This window comes from Telopea speciosissima, chromosome 1 (assembly GCF_018873765.1).
Source record: "Telopea speciosissima isolate NSW1024214 ecotype Mountain lineage chromosome 1, Tspe_v1, whole genome shotgun sequence".
NCBI lineage: Eukaryota > Viridiplantae > Streptophyta > Magnoliopsida > Proteales > Proteaceae > Telopea > Telopea speciosissima.
Genome location: NC_057916.1, coordinates 53,214,214 through 53,234,443, shown reverse-complemented (window position 1 = coordinate 53,234,443; position 20,230 = coordinate 53,214,214). Strand labels below are relative to the sequence as shown.

Here is a 20,230-nt window from a genome sequence, read left to right as displayed (position 1 = left end):
ACAAGAGGAGGTCTACATGTCCCAACCTCCTGGATTTATTGATACTGCTCATCCTCATCATGTGTGTCGCCTGTATCGTTCTCTTTACTGTCTCGAGCAGGCGCCTAGGGCATGGTTTCATCGGCTCTTTGATTTTCTTCTCCAACTTGGTTTTATGGCCTAAAAAACTGACACCTCTCTTTTCATTTGGTGACAAGGTACTCATGTGTGTTACATTTTGATATATGTTGATGATATTTTAGTTACCAGCAATGATTCAAATTTGGTAACTTCTCTTCTTGCATGACTGTCTGTTGAGTTCTCTATTAAAGACCTTGGGGACTTGAATTTCTTTTTGGGCATTGAGGCCATCAAACACTCCAAGCATCTCCTCCTCTCACAGTCGCGGTATATTTTTGATCTCCTACACCGTTCTGGCATGGATGATTGTAAGCTGGTTCACACACGAATGGCCACCTCCAAGGTAGATTCGGACCAAGGGGGTGTTTCCCTCTCTGAACCAACTGAGTTCCGGTCCATTGTGGGGGCACTTCAGTACATCACCCCCACTCACCTGGATGTTTCATTTGCAGTTAATCATGCATGTCAGTTTATGCACGCTCCAACTGTGGAGCACTAGCAAATTGTCAAGTGCATTCGTCGTTATTTGAAGAGTACTCGAACATATGGTTTGCTCATTGAGAGGTCCTCTTCATGTTCTCTTTAGGCCTTCTCAGATGCTAATTAAGCTAGTGACAATGTTGATCGCAAGTCTACTGGAGGTTTTGTTATATTTCTTGGTCCAAATCTGATCTCTTGGACTTCTCGTAAATAAACGATAGTTGCCCATTCCTCCACTAAAGCCGAGTACAAGGCTCTAGCAGATGCATCGATAGAATTGCTTTGGCTTGAATCTCTATTTGGTGAGCTTGGTTTTCCTCTTCATGGTTCGGTGTAACAATATTGGTGCGACATATCTTTCTACCAACCTTGTTTTTCATGCACGCACTAAACATGTGGAAATCGATTTTCATTTTGTCTGTGATCATGTCGTGAAGAAGCAATTGCGGGTCCAGTTTATCTCTACCAAAGACCAACTTGTTGATACATTCACCAAGGCCTTGGGCACGACCCGTTTTCAATTTCTCAAAGACAAGCTGAAGATTCGCTTGCTCGATTCTCCACCTTGAGGGGGTGTATTGAGTAATATTGAGATCTTTCTTGTTTTGGGATACCCATTGTGGTGTGCATAACATGCGATATCAAGCTTGCGTCTCCTATAGTAACTCTATATTCTATGGGTCACATGTGATGTGGAATTTCACACTTATAGAAACTCTTGCTCTCCAAGTCTATCTTATAGTAAACCCTATAGCATATATCTTCTTTCCTTATTAAGTCCATGTAGGACTCTTCTCTCATGTAATTGTATTTATACTCTCTATTGGAGATTCATAAATTGAGGATTGAATTTACTCACAATAATACTCTGTAATGAACAGCAGGAGATAAACCTACAAATCCCTTGATTGAGGCTCGTCTCTCACTATCGTTTCTTTCTGTAACCCTAAAATTTAGTCATTGAACTTAATGGATTTTATTTTTTTCCAGGGAAAAGAAAAGAGAAATTTGGAACCTGATCTAGGGTTTCTGGTAAAGCAAACGAACTATTTAACTAAGCAAAGGGGTATATCTTACCAACTAAGCAAAACCCTATGATTGAACATAATAGTTGCTTGTTATTTTAGTGTGATTTCTTTTCTATTGTTTTACCCTTCTCTCTCCCATTGTGGATTGCGCCATTTCTCATTGGCAAGATGGAGTTGCATGTGGTTGTTCCCCTAAATTACTGTGTTTTAAGAAGAAAAAAAAACAGATGATTGTTCCCCTGAATTTCTTTTCTAGTCATATAGGTCTATGAGAAATCCCAACATGTATTTTAAGAAGAAAAAAATATGAAAACCTCTCATGAAGTTTAAAAACTTTTAGTTTTGAAAACAATCCATCAATGATTTGTTGTTATCATCATTGAGGTGGTTCTACCGAGTAGCATTGACAAATTAACAGAATGCCCATACAATACAAGCATTACTTGCATGGGGCCAATGATTTGCTGTTCTTATCTTCTTCTTCTTTTTTTTTGGATAGATCAATTTTTATCTTCTTGTTTGTTTCTTTGTGTGTGTGTGTGTGTGTGTGTGTGTGTGTGTGTGTGTGTGTGTAGGGGGGTCTGTGGAGGATTTACAAGAGCATGCCTAGTTTTCTATAGAAGTGTATATATGTGAGCTCAAGTGTAAGCCTTACATTTGTTAAGCTTTGAATAGCCTATGTAAGCTGACTTAGATTTAACACAAATTCAAGACAGATTGTGGGTTATTTCAGAAATATTCTCCTATGTGTTTGCTTTTTGTTTTTTCCTGTTTGCTTATGTGCTTTTATTTAGGCATTTAGTGTTGGATTTCTAATCTCTTTAATAGTGTGTTGTATCTCTATTTGCTTTTATGCTCTCAGTTTTTACTTGTAGTGCTTTTAAATTTCAGTTTACACTAGTTTTTTTGTTTCCTTGCTTTTGTTGATGTTGTTATATATCTTTATGGAGCTATGTGCTTTTATTTGAGTGTTAAATTTCAGTTTAAAATATTTATTTAAAACATCATTTTATAAACAAGAAGTCCCTTCTTTTGACCATTATGATGTTTCTCTTGTTGTACGATGAACCTCTAGATGAAAACTAAATAAGAAAAAGGCAATGGTAGAGGAAAGGATGTTCGATTGGGTTAGTTTGAGAAGAGAACAATACTTAAACTATGTCTGGTTTGGAAGGGAATTTTTTTCTCTATTATACATTTTATTTTCAATTTCAATTAAAAGCTGAAACTCAATGATTAATAAAGTTTAAAGCATACTAGAAATATAGAATTTGTATTGATGGTTGTTGTTTGTAAATTAATTAGGGAGCTAATTAATTATATTTTATTCAATGTTAGTAAAATATCATCTTCATCAAGAGTCCCGAATAAGGCAGCAAAATAGTCTCAAAGAGAATATGATGAGTTCTTAAGGTTAATGGTTGAACAAGTGAAAATTGGAAACAAGACAGCCACTACTTTCAACAAGACTACTTGGAACAATTTAAAAAAGCAAATAGAGGTTTTTGTTGCTCGTTCATTTACCATATTACAATTAAGGAACAAGATGAATAAGATGCGGCTTGATTATAGTGATTTTAAGAAACTATTGGAGACTACTGATTTTGGTTGGAATTCTGTGACTAAAACCTATACTATTGAGGATGAGAGTGTGTAGGATAGACATATCGAAGTAAAAATTAAAAGTTGGCATTGTTATATCATATTCTGATATTAGAAAAATATATAGATTTTCTTTTAATAGCAGTGTTTATATATTTTCAGGCAAACCCTACATGGTCAGATGTTTAGGAGGAATGGGCGACCCCATTGGCCTGAATTAGTCTTGATCTTCGGGGATCATTATACTAGTGGGAATGGTGGTGCCTATCAAGCATATGATTTTCCGGATGATGATGATCATTTACTTAAGAAACAACCCTTACTTTAAGGTAACTTCAACACTTAACTTCTCTTTTAAGGTCACAAGAGATGTGATACTAAGAAAATTTCTCATATTATTTAACACATACGTATTTATGTTGAATGTACGAGGACTGCATTGATATCATAGATGGTACCCATGTCACAGCTTTAGTCCCTACGGGCAAACAAATTTCAGATCAAGGTCAAAAAGGGATAACAACCCAGAATGTGATGTGTGTATATTCGTTTGACATGAAATTCACATTCGTATATGCAGATTGGGAAGGTAATGCAAATGATTGTCATGTTTTTACTAGAGCTTTAGAAGACCCAACTTTGGCACTTTCTCATCCACCCCAAGGTATATCACTCAACAATTGTTAAGTTCTCTTGTTATATCTTCTCATTTATTTTCCTACTCTATACGATTTCTAATATTTTGTATTTTTCAATTAATTTATAGGTAAGTATTATTTAGTAGATTCGGGTTACCCGAGTTCAATTAAAGGCTATTTGACACCTTTCAAAGAAAATAAATATCATTTACTAGATTATAACAGAGGAAGAAGATGACTTATAACTACTAAGGAATTGTTCAATTATCGACATTCTCTCCAAGGAATGTGATTGAGCGTAGATTTGGAGCATCAAAAGACAGATTCCCTTTGCTTCGCTCGATGCCTCAATTCTCCCTTAGGTACCAAACATTCATTACCATAGCTTGTTGTGGGATTCATAACTACATTCGAGAGGAACAACAAACAAACACATTATTTGTATTACATGGAAATGATGAATATCATGACCATTCTTGGGCGATGTTGTCGAGGATGTTGTTGGTCTTTCTACAATACGCTCTTATGGTAGTCAACGAAAATATGCAGAGATGGATGACCTAAGGAAATGAATTGCGAATCAGATGGCAAGACATAACGGTTTTACTATATTATGATTGTTATCTGTTTTTATTTCAACACTTGAGGAGTGGTTTTGTTTATTACAATGTATTTTGTAATTCTCATTACTCTGAACTTGAATGCGGTACTAGTACGTTTACAAATTTATATTGAAAACTTTCACTCTTGTATTCCATATTTCATTATTGTGATGTTGCTTACCTATTATAACTTGTAGAAACATGATAGACACTGAAATGCATCTTATGTCTTCATGCGGCCTTGGTCGGATGGTCAAGAGAACAACATATACGGATGCCAACTTTAGACATAGTTTTTACATGTGCCCTGTCAATGGGAAGCATCCGAAGTCGCTTATGTGGGTGAACGTGTATGAGTCTAAAAATCCCCTTGAACATATACCTCAACCATGTACACAAGTTGCATAGGCATATCCACAAGGTCACATAGTAATTAGTAGGGACTATTGGTTGTTGTATATTATCGTCGGTTGGTCGATCATTGCGTTCTTATGGCTCATGTTGTTGACATGTATGATGATGAGCTTTGCATGGCATTTTCTGTAATTTATAGGTTCTTGAAATTTCAATCTTGACATTATGGGTATATCAATGTTAAAGACGATTTTCCTACTTATTTAAATTATACATCTTAGATAAGAAATTTGGTTGGCTACTTCAAAAAGTTATATGTAAGGTATTGATTTGAGGTATCAAACTGATAAAGAGAATCTTAGATAAAAAAAACTATGTTGATTTTTATCAAAATAATTATAAATAATTGTACATATTATAGTATTATTTATGATAATGAGTAATATAATCATAATTATTATACATTAATAGTGAATATAATGGCATTTATGTAATTCTTTTGTATAAAAGAAGTGATTTTGTAAAATCTGCCAAACACTGTTTCTGTTCTTTTTCTATCGTGGAATAGAAATTTAACAGTTTTACCAAGCTCTGTTTCTCTTCCACGAGATTACTCTCACAGCACAGAATAAAAAAAGAGCACTTCTATGAAAAGAACATTCTCCAAGAACAGAAGTGTTACCAAACGAGACCTAAGAGTTCAAAATTGTAAAAAGAGTTCCACATGTTTTCTGGTGTGAGAGTATCTTTGATCAGATCATGCAGCTTCTGGGATGCATTCCAGACCTGTATGTTAGTCTAGCCAAAATTAATACCAAACTGTATTTCTTTTAGAAGTCCCCTTCTTCAGCATATATATAATTACATGTCAAGACGTTATTAAGTTCTATAAAAACAAAATTCTCGTTGTACAAGAGATCAACAACCCATCATGATTTGTTTAGACATCTGTTGAAGTATCCTGTACAGATCAAAATAGGTTCGATTAGACGTGTAATGATTGAGATGGGGCTGAGGATAGATACATTACCATTTTCATTGTCAAGTTAAATCATAGTGTGTAAAGAGATTGGGGAAAGTTGTAACTCAACAATCCATCGATTAATGCTATCAAGAATAAGTCTTGGATTAGGGTCTAATTTTCTCATTGCTACATGATTTTTGTGTTTCCAAATGAAATAGGATGATATTGCAATAACCCTAAAGATCCATCTACAAGTAGACTTGTTGGATGATAGAAAGTAGAACATATTTACAAGAAAGGTTTTTAGAGAACCACTGGGAAGAGGATTGGTTTCAAATCTTAGAGGTCCAGAGACCCAAATTCTGGTGGGTATAGTACAAGAAATGAGAGCATGCCACACAGTTTCTTGCTCTGAGTTGCACAAGGGGCATAGGACATTTGTGGTGCCCCCCGCCTTGCTAGAGTATCCTTTACTGGGATTTCATTGTGGAGATTTCTCCAATGGTGTAATTTGAAGTTGGGATGGATTTTGAGCTTCCATAGAAAATTCCACCATCAAGAGATAGGCTGATCGATTATATTGAGTATTATTTGGATTGAACACTTTGTTGAGGTACTGATATGCCACTTTGGTTGAAAAGGTACCAGATGGTGATAAGTTGTAGCACCAAATGTCAAGTTCTTGAGAAATGATAATTTTGTTGATGGATCGAATAGTTTGGGGGGGGGGGGAGAAAACTTGAGAGGCGATCAATATTCCAATGTGAAGATTCAATGAAAGAGGAAACCTTAATGTGGTTGTCTAAGAGTGGTTGGTTTATGGGAATAGAAGATGATTTTCCCTGTGAGGTCCTAGGTTCTGTCCAAAAGAAAGTATCCATACATGTTCTAATTTTTTAGTGACTATTTTATTGAGTGTTGGTAGGGTGATGGCAATGCTATTCCATGTCTAAAAAAATAAAAAAGGCCGTACCCAGTGCACAAGGTCCCGCATTTAGCAGGGTCTGGGGAGGGTCAATGTACACATCCTTACCCCTATTTTCAGAGAGGCTATTTCCAAGACTTAAACCAGTGACCAAGCGTTCAACAATGCTATTCTATGTCTAGGACTCTTTTTTCCTAATGGTACATGGGATAAAGAGGGATCTGTTGTGAGCATATGTCGCTGTCAGACATTTAGACCAAAGGGAGTGGGAGTCATTAAGCAGTCATTATCCCAATTTGAGTAAAAGGGCTCTATTCTAAGTGGCAGCCTTTTAAAGACTCAATCCTCCTTCTAACTTGGGGGAGGAAATTGTATTTCAAGATTTGAGGTGACTCTTGTGAGATCCTTCTCTGTCTCCATTTCAAAATCTTAAGCACACAGAGTCAATAGATTAACAAATGTTAAGAGAAAAAACAAAACAAGACATAAGATAATTAGGAAATTACAGATAGAACAAATTGTGTACGAATCTTGCGCCCTACATAAGATAAAAGATCTGCTTTCCAGCATGGAAATTTTTTTTTTGATTCTTTGAATGATGTGATGGAGACTTTGTGATTTGGATCGAGAGTGGACATTTCTTTGATTTCGAGAATTCTAGAGAATCTCCTACGATCTTCTACAGAAACATTACGACTACAACAAACCCCACTTTTGTCTAAGTTAATATATTGAATAAATAAATCAAAGAAAAGATCAATGATAGATTTTATTGTTAGAGTATCTTCAATTGATGCATAGAAAAAAAAAAAGTATCATCAACAAAAAATGAATGAGATATTTCTGGAGTATGTTGAACTAGTTTGATTTCTTTAAACATGTTCGGTTCTCTATTGGTAGACAAAAGTTTAGAAAGAACATCTATGGCTGATATAAAGAGATGTGGATTGAGGAGGCAACCTTGGCGTATGCCTCTGGATGGATCTATAAAATTAAATGAGCTACCTTCCAATATGATTGAGTAGGTAATTGAGGATAGGAGATGGTCGATCAGGTCACACCAATCCTCACTAAATCCTAGATATTCAAAGATAACTCTGATGAAACCCCATTCAATCCTATCATATGTTTTTGTCATGTCGAGTTTAAGGCTATATAGCTTTGTTTGCCTCTATTTTTCTTTCTTTTGAAATGAAAATTTTCTTGGGCCAGAATCATATTATCTGAAATCTTTCTTCTTAGGATAAATGTTGCTTGAAATGGAGAGATAAAAGTGTGGAGAGGACCTTTGAGCCTATTAGCTAAGAGCTTTGCTATTGTTTTATAATAGACATTGCATAAGTTAATAGGTCTAAAATCTCTTATTTTGGAAGCATCATCTTTTTTTGGGATTAGGAAAATGAGAGTGTGATTGATACCAAAGGGGAGGAGGTTTGAATGGAAAAAATATATAACAAATAAATAAATATCCAACTCTTGTAATATCCCAAAATTTCTGGTAGAAATAAGTTTGAAAGTCATCTACACCTGGTGCTTTGTAGGGTCCATAGAAAATACCACATTTTTATCTCCTCCTATAAAGGAGAAATATACATGTTATGTGCTTCAAAGGTGGTAAGCACAAGGGAGAAGAGGCTCTCCCTAAAGGATGGGTCAAAGGGGTTAGAGATTGTGAAAATGTCCCTTAGGAAGGATCCAAAGGTTCATGCAATGTTTTGAGCACTAGTGATGTGAGTCCTAGATTCATCAACAATGAAGTTAATCTCTCTTTTGGGATGTGGTGCTTGGTCATTGCATGATAGTATCTGTATTTCTATCACCATCTTTTATATGTAAATGTCTCGATTTTTTAAGTCAGGATTTCTTCTCTACCTCATAAGTCCAATTAATATTGATCTTATTTTCAATAGATTCAAGATTATAACTATGAGGAGGTTTAAGGAAATCTTTAGCAGATAGGAAATCCTTCATGAGATTATCCTTGAGATGATCAATATGTTCAAAAACTGAGGAATTCTATACCTTTAGGATTATGCTAAAACTGGCCAACTTTGATGTCAAGGAGTCATCAGTTGACTGAGGCCAATTATTAAGACATAAATTAAGAAAATGTAGATGATGGGACCACACCTCTCGGTAATGTAACAACTTTCTGAAGGTGACAATGGGCATAACAGTACTAAGAATGATAGGATTATGGTCCGAGCTTACATGACCACGCCTCTTGGTAATGTAATAACTTTCTAAAGGTAACAATGTGCACAACAATACTGAGAATGATGGGATTATGGTTCGAGCCGATAGATGGTAGTTTAGAAATAGAGGCTGATGGGAACAAGCCCATCCAAATTGGGGAAGCATATGTTTTATCAAGGGTCCTTGATAAGATTAGATGGGGCTTGTTTGTTGGATCAGGTAAATCGTGAACCTGTGAAGGGGATTTCATCAAGGTTAAGAGAGGTTAGAATGCTGTGGAACTGTACGAAGGATGGAGAAGATTTGAAGAAATTGCCCCCAAATTTGTCTGATTGAGACATAATCTCATTGAAGTCTCCAATTATGGTATATGAGAGTATGCAACTTATCAAAAAGGAATATTGGGCATCTCAGCAATAAGGCACCTGTAGACACTAAATTTTGGTCACCACTCTTGGCAATGATGACAAACAGGACACGGATGAAAGGAACTGCACTCCGAACCCATAAAAGCCCATAAAGACCCATGAAGGCTCATGAAAGCCAATGAAAACCCAAGTGACATCACGATGGCATCACAGAAATTTTTACCGCGGCTTCGCGGTGTGTCTATGCGGTGCCGCGAAAGGTGGGATCACCTCTATAAATAGGAGGGACCCCCACCCTAAAAAACAAGGTCAAAGAAGGCCAAGGAAGGGAGAAATAGAGGAGAGGGAGGGTGGCCAAGGAGAGACTTCCACACCCCCTCCCAATTCCATTGTCCTTCATTTTATCCTTTTTGAGTCTTCGTTTTGTCAGAGCAAGTATGGGTAGATCCTTCGGTTACCTTATTTGAAACCATCCCCTAGTTCATACCATGTGAAAGAAAAGCGATTCCACCATCCATCTCCACCTGAGCCAGGAGATAATCAGCTAGTAAGATCCTCTTCATCATCTTATAAAGGTATATTCGTCGCATTATATTTTGGCACAATATAGACATTCATCACATGCCATGTAGTGTACATATTAGTTTATAGGATTCATGCATGATGTAAGTTTGTTATTTGATGCATATAGGTGCTGTCAGACTTGTTTTCTTAAGCACACATTGTTTAATATCTTATAGTAATTTAGAATCATAAAGTGGGAGAATGTTCGATACTTGGCATCTAATATAAAGACTGGTTCAACCGGGTGGGATGGGGTGCTAATACCTTCCCATTCCCGTAACCTGACCCCTTACTCTATCTCTGACCTGATCAAATAGAATCACATGGCTTTATCTGTTACTTCGGATAGGGCTACATCCATTGGGTTCTAGGCCCTAACCCTAGATTGCGACTCCATTCATTTTAATTTATGAAGCATGATCCCAACCCCTTATGTTAAAATATAGAAATAATATGTCAATAACCCAAAAGAAACCTCGTCGCCAAGGGGCCACGGAAATCGACGGATCCCCCACCCGAAAGGCGGAGAACTACCCACATCCGGAGGTCGCGGTACCTACAACACCAAGGGCCTCTGATCACATTATTAATACACACAACCACAAAATTCTTGAAGAGTTCCACATCAAAGAAAGATACTTGGATGATGCTAGAATCCACATACCCCCTTTTAGTCCCTTATTCTCTTCACTGTTTAACGTGGCCACAGATATGTAAGGTTCAAGGCTTTTAGGAATGGGTATGGTATGGTAGTCTTTGCACTTGGTTTCACATAGGAAAATGATGTTTGAGTTGTGTCTCCTTCAATATGATGGTAAACATCTTTTTTTTTCTTTATGAAATCCTCTAACATTCTAGGCCAAGATATTCATTGCACAAAAGAAAACTAACAGAGGAACAAGGAAATATAAAGTGAATGAGGGGACATTGAGAAAGTATAAGATATGCAGAAATCAAAATTTGCAAAAGAAAAAGAAATTGATCGGGGAATAATGATTTAAACATATAAGATAATCAGAATCAACCAAAAAGACTACCTGGGTTAAGAATTGGCATGCAAAGAGTTGAATTCACACCAGATAGCTTTTTGGTTGAAAGAGTAAATTGAAATTGATATTTACCCGACTAGGGGTAGAGTTACCCCCTTCCATCCTCATGTCCTTATGCTCTTCTTCTGGTTGATCATTCTAGGGAATGAAGAGGAATTGTTCCTTTCCCATAGACACTACGATGCCCTATTCTTTAATTTCCTCAATAAGATCCAAAGGAGCAAGAGAGTTGGAAAGCAGGTCTCAAGTAAAAGATTGGAAATTAGAGAATTCTGAATTCTTGGAGGAAACATCAAGATTAAGTTTTTTTTTTTTTTTTGGTGCAAAGGCATGAAAGAGGTTTGAGTTCAATTACTACATCTTTCACTTTAGATAAGGGTCCTTCATTTGGAGCAACTGCATCAGATCCTTCACTGGGCTTATCCTCTAGTTTTCCTTTCATAACTTGGCGAGACCCAAGTTACAAGAAGGTGCTACTAGGACCAACACCAAGAGTATAAGTATAAAACTGTTGGATGGGAAAAAAGGGCTGTCAGGTTGCGTGATGCCTACGCATAGACAAAGGAAGGGTGAAATGGCCACCCACCCCGTGAAATGAAAGATCCCAACCTTGTTGGATGCTCCTGTACTGTTGCAAGCCATGCAACCTAGCAACATTCTTCTTCCCATAAAAGAAGCAAAGAGAAAAGATTTCAAGTGGGAACAGATTGCCTGAGTTGATTGACCCAGGTAATGGATAAACCAATCCGATCGTAATTGAAGTTTCAACTCTCTTTTGTATTTTTTTTTGGAATTGGGAGCTTATATATATATATTTTACTTGGGTGGGGGTGGGGGTGGGGGTGGGGGTGGGGGAGGGGGCGCGGGGGGAGGCCCCAAGGAGAGTTGATCTTATGATCTCTTACTTTTGAGGTGTTGATCTTTGCCAACTAAGCAACCCCCTTGGGGTAACTGTCTTTTGTTTTGGTAACTGAATTTTCAACTGCCCAACAAAGGCTTTTAGTAAGCATGGCACTGTTTCATTATCAAAGCTATCATTTGCCTTGTGCATTTTTCGAATACATATATGAAATGACAATATTTAATCTTCATTGGGAAAAAAAAATGTGCTGTATTAAAATGGTAAAAAAAAAATAAGATTACATATTATTTGACACCTTAAGGATGTCACTGAGAAAATCCTTTATTTAATGAGGATCACTGTTCGGTTCCGTAGCCACTGCATCAATGTGGGGCGAATGGGAGTGTGCACAGGCATCCAATCAGGTAGCAGGGTGGTCATTTCACGGTGTACTGCGTTTGGGCGTGGGGGCACTACCGACAACGTTCTTTTTTCCTTATAAATTTAAAAAAAAAAAAAGAATGCTGCCTGGTTGCATTCCCCTATGCCCTCTCACAAGGTACTGTGAAATGACCAAGCAACCCCAATTTGGATTCCCCCATGCACTGTCCCATTGGTTGGGGTGCTGGTGCAGGTAACCTGGCAGTGGTCCTCAACCCGACCCCCCTTTTTTTGTGAAAGAAAACACAACTGGTCGCATGTGGCACGCTGCTCCTACATCTAGACACAGGGTAGCTCGAAATGACTGCCACACCCTCATGGATTTATGCCTTTCCATGGGGTGCGGCAGTCATTCTGCACAGCCCTGTGTCAAGGCGTATGAGCCGCACATAACCAGGTAGCATTCCTTCAACCTGCCCCACAAAAAATAGAAAAAAAGAAAAAGAATAAAAAGAAGAAGAATAAAAGTAGAAGCGATAGCCGACAGCCACTCTTTACCGGAAAAAAAAAACAAAAAACAAAAAAAAACAAAGATAAGAGCTACCCAAGCGCCAAGCTGTGTAAAATCTCCCGTCCGTTCTTCCGCTCGGTGACGTTTTTTTTTCTTCCTTCTCTGGGTAACGTTTCATAGTTCCTATCAAAGAATGAGAGCTCATCAGGGCTCTTCGCCGTAGAAATATAAATACTTTCACTTTTATTTTTCCATATCTTCCATAAATTGTTCTTTCCGTTATAATTTTACTAAATTTGCAGGGATATAGTCTTCTCTCATCTTTGTAAGTACCACAGATGACTTTGGTTCTAAGCCACTGGAGTGGCGGTGCTATGCATCCTTCTCGATTCTCAAGAAACGTTCATGGTGGGTTTAGATTTCCTGCTTATTACCGTTTCCTTTCCTTTTCTTTTTTCCTGACTCCTTTTTTCTCCCCCCTGCGCTGTAAGAGATGTTGAGTATGGTATAGGGTTTCCGAACTTAAGTTTCCATCTAATTTTGTTTTAAAATGGCTCTCCTTGTTGAAATTCATAACTGATGTTTGGAAGCTGCTCAACTGGTTCTCTAGAGAGGTGATAGCTATAAATTATTTGTGATAAATTAACTTAGTAATTAATCAGTTCTTTTGGGTGCTAATGTACCGTCTTATCCCGTTTGAATTGCCTTGAATTTCCATTAAGTCGGGTTGACTCAGTGGGCTTTCAATCTCTTTCTATGTTTTCTCGGTTTGGATTGATATGGTATCTGTAGGTTGAGTATCATGAAAATTACATTGGTGTAAGTCTTCTAAATGATAGTTTTAGGAAAGAAAATTTATTTCTAAATTTTAGTAGTTCATTTATTTCTTGTTGTGATATAGTCTCATCGTTGTTTTGCTTTCCTTATCTAACAAAGTGAATTCTTTCATTGTACTTGCTAAGGGATAAATAAAGTACCTACCAACAGAATTATGAGTAGTTCTACTCCTGAGGATAATACCCAAGACTCTGCTAGTTTATCAAAGACCAACAGAAGTAGCAGCTTACAAATAAAGACTTTGGCTAGTTTGGCTGCAGGTATAACATATTTCATACTTATCTTTATTTTAAATACGTTATATGTGTTCCTCTCACTCTTTCCATGTACACGTGCATGCATGTTCATGTGCTGGTGTGTATGTTTTTTGTGTCTTTATCTTCATCCTTATTCATAGAACTTGATCAGTCTTATTCTTTGTTGGATTGCTGGGTAGTACGAAGAAAGTGTATAATTGTACTTAACAGTCATATATCATTATATCCCCTAATTTAAGCCCAATGTGGATTATTGTTACTTTGGAGATTATTTATTACTCTAAATTGAATTATTAACTACTTATTGAAGGCCTTAATCATTGTTCGCTGAAGTGCTTCTTTGGCCGCTTGATTTTTTCGGGCTTAGAATGGATTAAACATTGCAACTATACCATTTTGGCTGGTCCTGTAGCCGAGTCATTGTTGTATTGTGTACAATTCTTCTGAGTTTTAAGACAATATGAAAAATCTGTTTTTGAGAATTTGATCTGAATTTGGTTTCCAACCAATGCATGTGCTGCAGATAAATCACAGAATTTCGGCTTATTTTAGTGGAAATATGCCTTGGGTTGTGTTATATATGTGTTGGGCATTTGGTCCAAGGGGTTTTTATTGTAATAGGCTTCTTTAATGGGCCTATGTAATGGGTAGGAGGTAGATATACAGGATTTATTAGTTAGTTAAATTGGGATCTTAGTAGTAGTTTTTCTATCTTTCTTCTTATTTATTATTTATTTTACATTTAGCTAGAATAGCCCTGATGTGCAATAAGCATATCTCTATCTCTTAGTCTTTTAGTAGAATAGATCGCTGTTTTTTAATTATTTTCTTTTGGATTAGGTTATCTATAATCAGTTCTAACGTTATCCTACTTGGGTTAGCTCACATTATAAATATATTTAAGGCCATAGGCCTCTCCAACAATTTGAAATAATATCAGTTTAGTTTTTCTGAATTTTTGCTCATGTGGATTCAGTAGTGTGCTTTGTGGTTTACAAGTAAAGACTAAGATGGATTCCTTAGTGGAAAAGTGGATTGTTTTCACAGGTTTTCGTGGATTCCAAAACTGTTGTAGGTGGATTCCTGCCCTGCTATCCCTTCTATCTTTCTATTTTGGTTTATATTCCTTGTTTTGTGATCCTGTCAGTACTAGTTTTTCACTGGATTTTTCTGGCTCGGAATTAGTTTACATTAGCGTCATATTTTCTTATTTAGGTAAAGAATTAAGGTTTTTTTTTTTTTGTTTTGTTTTGTTTTATGAATGATTTGGTACATCTCCATTGATCTGAAGAATAAAGCTACTTATCTATAACCCTGATATGAGTTTAGAATTCGACACAGCTTTATATGCAATGGCTGATTTTCCATTGTTCCAGGGGCAAACTTGGTCATAGCAGACACAACAAAGGCCTTGCCCATGAACAACGTGATGGTGAGATCCTCTCTCTCTCTTAGTTGTCACGGCGTCTAGGCGACCAAGGTGCCTTGACGCCTTGACAACTATACACTCTCTCTCTCTCAACTTATCATTCATATCTGCTGTGGTGCGATCAATACTGTCTGTCATTCTATTGTTTACTTGTAGAATTTAATTGCAACAGAAAAAGAGGAATTGAGATAAGACTTTGTTGACTTGATAATTAGTTGATGTTGAGTTGTTAATCTTATAAAATGAAATGTTGGATCAGCAAATTTTGTGATCGACCACAAACATTATCTGTGTCATATCCTAGCTTCTAATAACCTCTACTTCCATGTTTCTACATTCACTCCCCCCTCCGTTCCATGCTGGCCCTTTGTGCAACCACAACTATGATTAATGCATTCTTGGATTTTAGGTTCCTTCGTACTTTCACTTAGCAATGGACTTTGCGATACTTTTATCAACCAGAGTTTTCTTACAAGTCAAAAAAGTATATTGTTTCAATATTTGATCAAATAAAACCAAAAAAACACACCAAATATGTGTATGTTAACTTTGTTTCTGATGATAGTAACATTCATTCAGATTCACAAGATTTTTTTATCTTATAGTTGCTATGAATTATGATTCATGAACTACTTTCCATATATTTTATTGAATTTTATTAATGAGAAAATTTACTTTCTAACTTGGTGACCAAATTAATATTACTGACAATAACTTGTCTCCTTTTCTTCATTTACAATTTTTTATGTTTCATTTCTCCTAACAGGATAGGTGATTGATATTTGACAGATCAGATTATTATGTCAGTTACATGCAAGCTTTACTTCGTGTATATAACCTCAGGAAATGGAATTATTTTCCTTCAAGGCAGGAAGGAGCAGCAATTTTCCCAACTTTGGCTGATACAGGCCTTGGAGATTGGTTTGGAGGCTTCGTGTATTCAGCTGGACAGCAGGCTAATGAAGCTGTTCAGGACCAGCTGTCAGCACTCAGTTTTACCAGGTTGAATTTTGTGTCATTTTTATTCTCATTTAATATTGGAAGATCAAATGATCAATACATAGTGCTCTGACTATTTGCTGTTTATTCCTTTTCCCAGTTTAGCGGTTATCTTTGGGGCAGGGCTTGTGACCAGCCTATCTCCTTGTACATTAAGTGTATTACCACTTACTCTTGGTTACATTGGTAAGCATTATTTGACCCTGAAAACCGGTTGCAGTTTGTTTTCATTTCTTTTTTCATGGTCCATGCTGATTTAAGATATTGTGGGAAACCATCCAGGAGCATTTGGCTCTGGGAAAAGCCGAGTTGAGGTAACTACTCTCATTAATAAATTTGACCTCTTTTCATATTCTTTTTGTTGTCTTAGTTGCCCCTGTACTTTTCCTGCTTACTGAATTTCTTCAGTGAAAAGTTTCATTTATATCTTAAGTCAGCCTAATTAATTTCTTCAACCAAACCAATGCTTTTGGTAGATTATTGGAGATTCAGTTGCATTCTCATTGGGATTGGCAACAACGTTAGCGATCTTAGGAATATCTGCCTCATTCGCTGGCAAAGCTTATGGACAGATTGGGCAGGGCTTACCTGTGGCTGCTTCTGGCTTGGCTGTCATCATGGGCTTGAATCTTCTGGAGGTAATTAGCCACTCAGACATGATTAGAGATTATTTTCTAGTTGACTTATTATGTTCTCCATTTTTTAATGATTTCCAATGATTATTTTAAAAATTATGGATTAATTAAAATTTTAGCAAACATTGTTCTGTATTTTAGTCTTAAGTTATCATTAAGATTCTTCATCCATCGTTTTCGGATGGGATTTCCTAGTGGAGACCTCTGATTTTTCCACCCGAATGGACTAACTTTCTAGTGGCAAAGTAATAACTCATAAGACAGTTATGAGTTATGGCCATTGAGATGGTGAAGATGCAGTTTCTGATTTATCACCTTCTTGAAACTCTAGAAATTTTAACCATAAAAAAGAAACTCTAGAAATTATTCAAATAGGAGTTTCTATACATCATGAGTACATCTATATATTTCTCTGTAATTTCCTAAATGATATGAACTGTCTATTTATGAATTTCAGTTCTAGTACCATCCTGTATGATTTTTATCTAATCACTGTGACTAGTTTGGTAAGGTTCATGTTGGTTGTTATTGGTGCAGATTATTGAAATAAAGCTTCCCTCATTATTCAACAATTTCGACCCCCGTGCTGCTGCAGCTAACTTCCCTTCTAGTAATTCACCCTTCCTTGATTGGAAGTTTCCTTGGAAAACAGTTTTTAACAGCACTTTCCAGATGCGCTAATTGTGGACAGGTGGCATCGTTCTAACAATTAGAAGTTTGAATTTTCAGGTGTGCAAGCTTACTTGGCTGGGCTTACATTTGCCTTAGCTGCTTCTCCTTGTAGTACACCTGTGCTGGCCACCCTGCTTGGATATGTGGCTTCAACCAAGGTACTCATGGTCTTGAATTCATTTTTAACTTAGACCTTCTTCTCTCCGCCTGGATTGGAATTCTGAATGACTTCTGAGTCGGCAAGGTGATGGTCTTTTGTTTCATGTTTCTCCTTGGGGCCTACTAATTGTAGACCTTGACACCCCTCCCGTTTTCTGCATGTGTGCCTTGTTTATGGGTCAGAAAGATGGTCATGCTCAGAGCTGGAGCCAATTTTTTTTCAATTTTTTCATTTGCTAGAAGAAGTAGCTTCGTGATACAGTATTGTTTTACCTCCACTACTCTCTCACCACTCTGCCCAAAAAAAAAAAAAAAAGAGAAGAAAAGATTGTAGAAGGATGGAACCGAATTTATGGTTCATCTGTTCTCTGCAGTACTAACATGGAGAACCATGCAAGCATGAATAATATGTGGAACAGAACCTGGAAACAAGGACAGAGCCTTGTTTTCTTGATAAAAGAGCCAAGTGGAGTATTACAGATAGGAACATCAATCACAGTTTGAGGTTTTGATATTGGAAACTAGAGTTCTGGTCCATATGGAGTTTAAATTTAAATCTTTCATATAATTCCTAACGGCAAGTATAATGTTATTTGTCTGCAATGTATCTTGAAAAGTTCTTATGATACAAGTTCATATTCGTTTACCACTTCTGTTCACTAACATTAGTTTATTTATTTCATTTATGTGCATTGTTATTGGATTTGGACTTCTTTTTTCTTTTTTTTTTTTGGGTGGCATGTTGCCTAGTTCATGAATAAGTGGACTCAATCAAATGACAGGATCCAGTTATAGGTGGCAGCATACTTCTTACATACACAACTGGCTATGTTGCTCCTCTACTTCTGGCTGCTTCTTTTGCAGGCGCCTTGCAGGTAAATGTCATACATTTTTCTTCTTTTGCTCATGGTGGAAGTCCTCAATGAGAGCTGCTTAGGTAGATAGAAGCATGCAATGAAACTGTCCACCATGCCCCCTGATAGCAAATGGAGAACATGAAAGGGGAATGGTTTCCACTTGATGGATCCCATCCGTGACATCGAGGTCTAATGTTGATCAGTGGGAATCTAAATGATCCATTCTTCGTGCTCTCAGTAAAATATGCTGAAGGTGTCATTCAAAGAGAGAGATCTAGAGATTGGTTGGTCATAGAGATCAATCCAAGTATTTCCATTACCTTGAGGTTGCACTCAATGGATTCACCAAATGGTGGCTCTTAATAAACTCATTACATAAAGAGAAAATCACACTGGTGGAGGATAGTTTCTTCTATTTATCATCCTGACAACTATTTCAATTAAGTAGATTATTTTCTCTAGTAATGAACGAACCATAGTTGTCATGGCAACTAGGCGACCCAAGGCTTTGGAGTGGCGTCTAAACGAGGAAGCACCCGCCTAGGCGACGGCTCTGTGCCGTAGGCATGCAGTATATGACTATATGTAATATAGCAATAATAATTTTATTTAATTGTCCTTATAGGCAATATAGAAGCCATATCAATGCACTATGATACAGTTATGCTAATAATGACCTAATATGAGAAAACTAATATACAACAAAGAAACCATAGGATAGAATATAAACATATTCATCAAAAAACAAAACAATAAACATAAAGCAACGTAAATTTGTGAAGTGTCAACAAGGCATGCTGTCATCTGGGACCCAAGAAAGAGCCTAGGCAATGCATTGACAACTATGGTTATGACACTAGTTGATTTTGCATTTAGCGGAGCCCATTTGTATGAAAATCTATCAAAAGTAAAAATAAATGCAAGCATTTCGGAACCTAGTTTAGAAGGAACTCTTAGCATTCATCTCATTGTTGCATCTTCATATCTAGAAAAACTCTTGTACGAATTATTGAACAATGGAATCTGGATATATTGTTGTGTGCAGAGCCTGCTTTCATTTCGCAAGTTTTCAGCATGGATTAACCCAATGAGGTACTCCTTTTTAGTTGACACAACTGAATTTTGGATGATAGTGCAGCATACCTACCTGATTCCTACATGTTTTTTTTCACTGTATGCCAGCGACTCTTGCTTTCATGAACTTGTGATCTTGTTGACTGTGGTGGGCTTCACCATCTTTTAACATGTGCTCTTACTCAAACTGTTAGGGATGAAGCCCAGGTTATCACCACCAAGTTATGATAGGATAGTGATCATGGGACAGAGAATTGTCTCTATCCTTCATAGCTGGCTAGTTATTACCTTTAACTTTTTGGATAGCTTTTGTTTCTCAGACACTTCTGAACTTTTTATTGGTTTTGCAGTGGCGGACTCCTATTAGGTGGAGGTGTATATACTCTGTTGGATAGGCTCTTTCCCACCACAATGGCAATGTAGCAACATACTATGAACAGTAAAAAAGCAACAATTATAATATGGGATGAAAGTGGCAGAAGGTTACTAGTTCTTTTCCCCTTCTTTTTAGAACAATAATGTCATGTACTCTTCTGTTCTTTCTCTTGCTCCAAATGTTTTAATTCTTTATACTTGTGTATATGTGAACTGTTTGATAACCTACGAGAGAACCTGAGATGGTTGAACTCGGTTTGCTCAGATAAGCAGAAATTTCAATTTTTGCCTTTTGGTTTTTTTCTTTACCTAA

The 20,230-nt window shown here is 36.8% G+C and overlaps 1 protein-coding gene across 3 annotated transcripts; it reads left to right on the top strand.

Moving 5' to 3' along the window:
- Positions 1–12,879: 12,879 nt before the first annotated feature.
- LOC122646510 (cytochrome c-type biogenesis ccda-like chloroplastic protein) lies at positions 12,880–19,982 on the top strand. Of its 3 annotated transcripts, XM_043840092.1 has the most exons (13): positions 12,880–12,896; positions 12,953–13,031; positions 13,586–13,720; positions 15,094–15,149; positions 16,018–16,148; positions 16,246–16,331; positions 16,428–16,459; positions 16,622–16,783; positions 17,318–17,390; positions 17,510–17,610; positions 18,394–18,486; positions 19,514–19,560; positions 19,893–19,982. In XM_043840092.1, the coding sequence occupies exons 2-13, from the start codon at positions 12,962–12,964 to the stop codon at positions 19,963–19,965; spliced, it is 1,059 nt and encodes a 352-aa protein (XP_043696027.1). In that variant the 5' UTR covers positions 12,880–12,896; positions 12,953–12,961; the 3' UTR covers positions 19,966–19,982. The 3 variants fall into 3 exon arrangements, with proteins under 3 accessions (XP_043696027.1, XP_043696034.1, XP_043696020.1); XM_043840085.1 differs by lacking the exon at positions 12,880–12,896 and having other exon boundaries at positions 12,920–13,031; XM_043840099.1 differs by lacking the exons at positions 12,880–12,896; positions 19,514–19,560 and having other exon boundaries at positions 12,918–13,031.
- Positions 19,983–20,230: the final 248 nt, after the last annotated feature.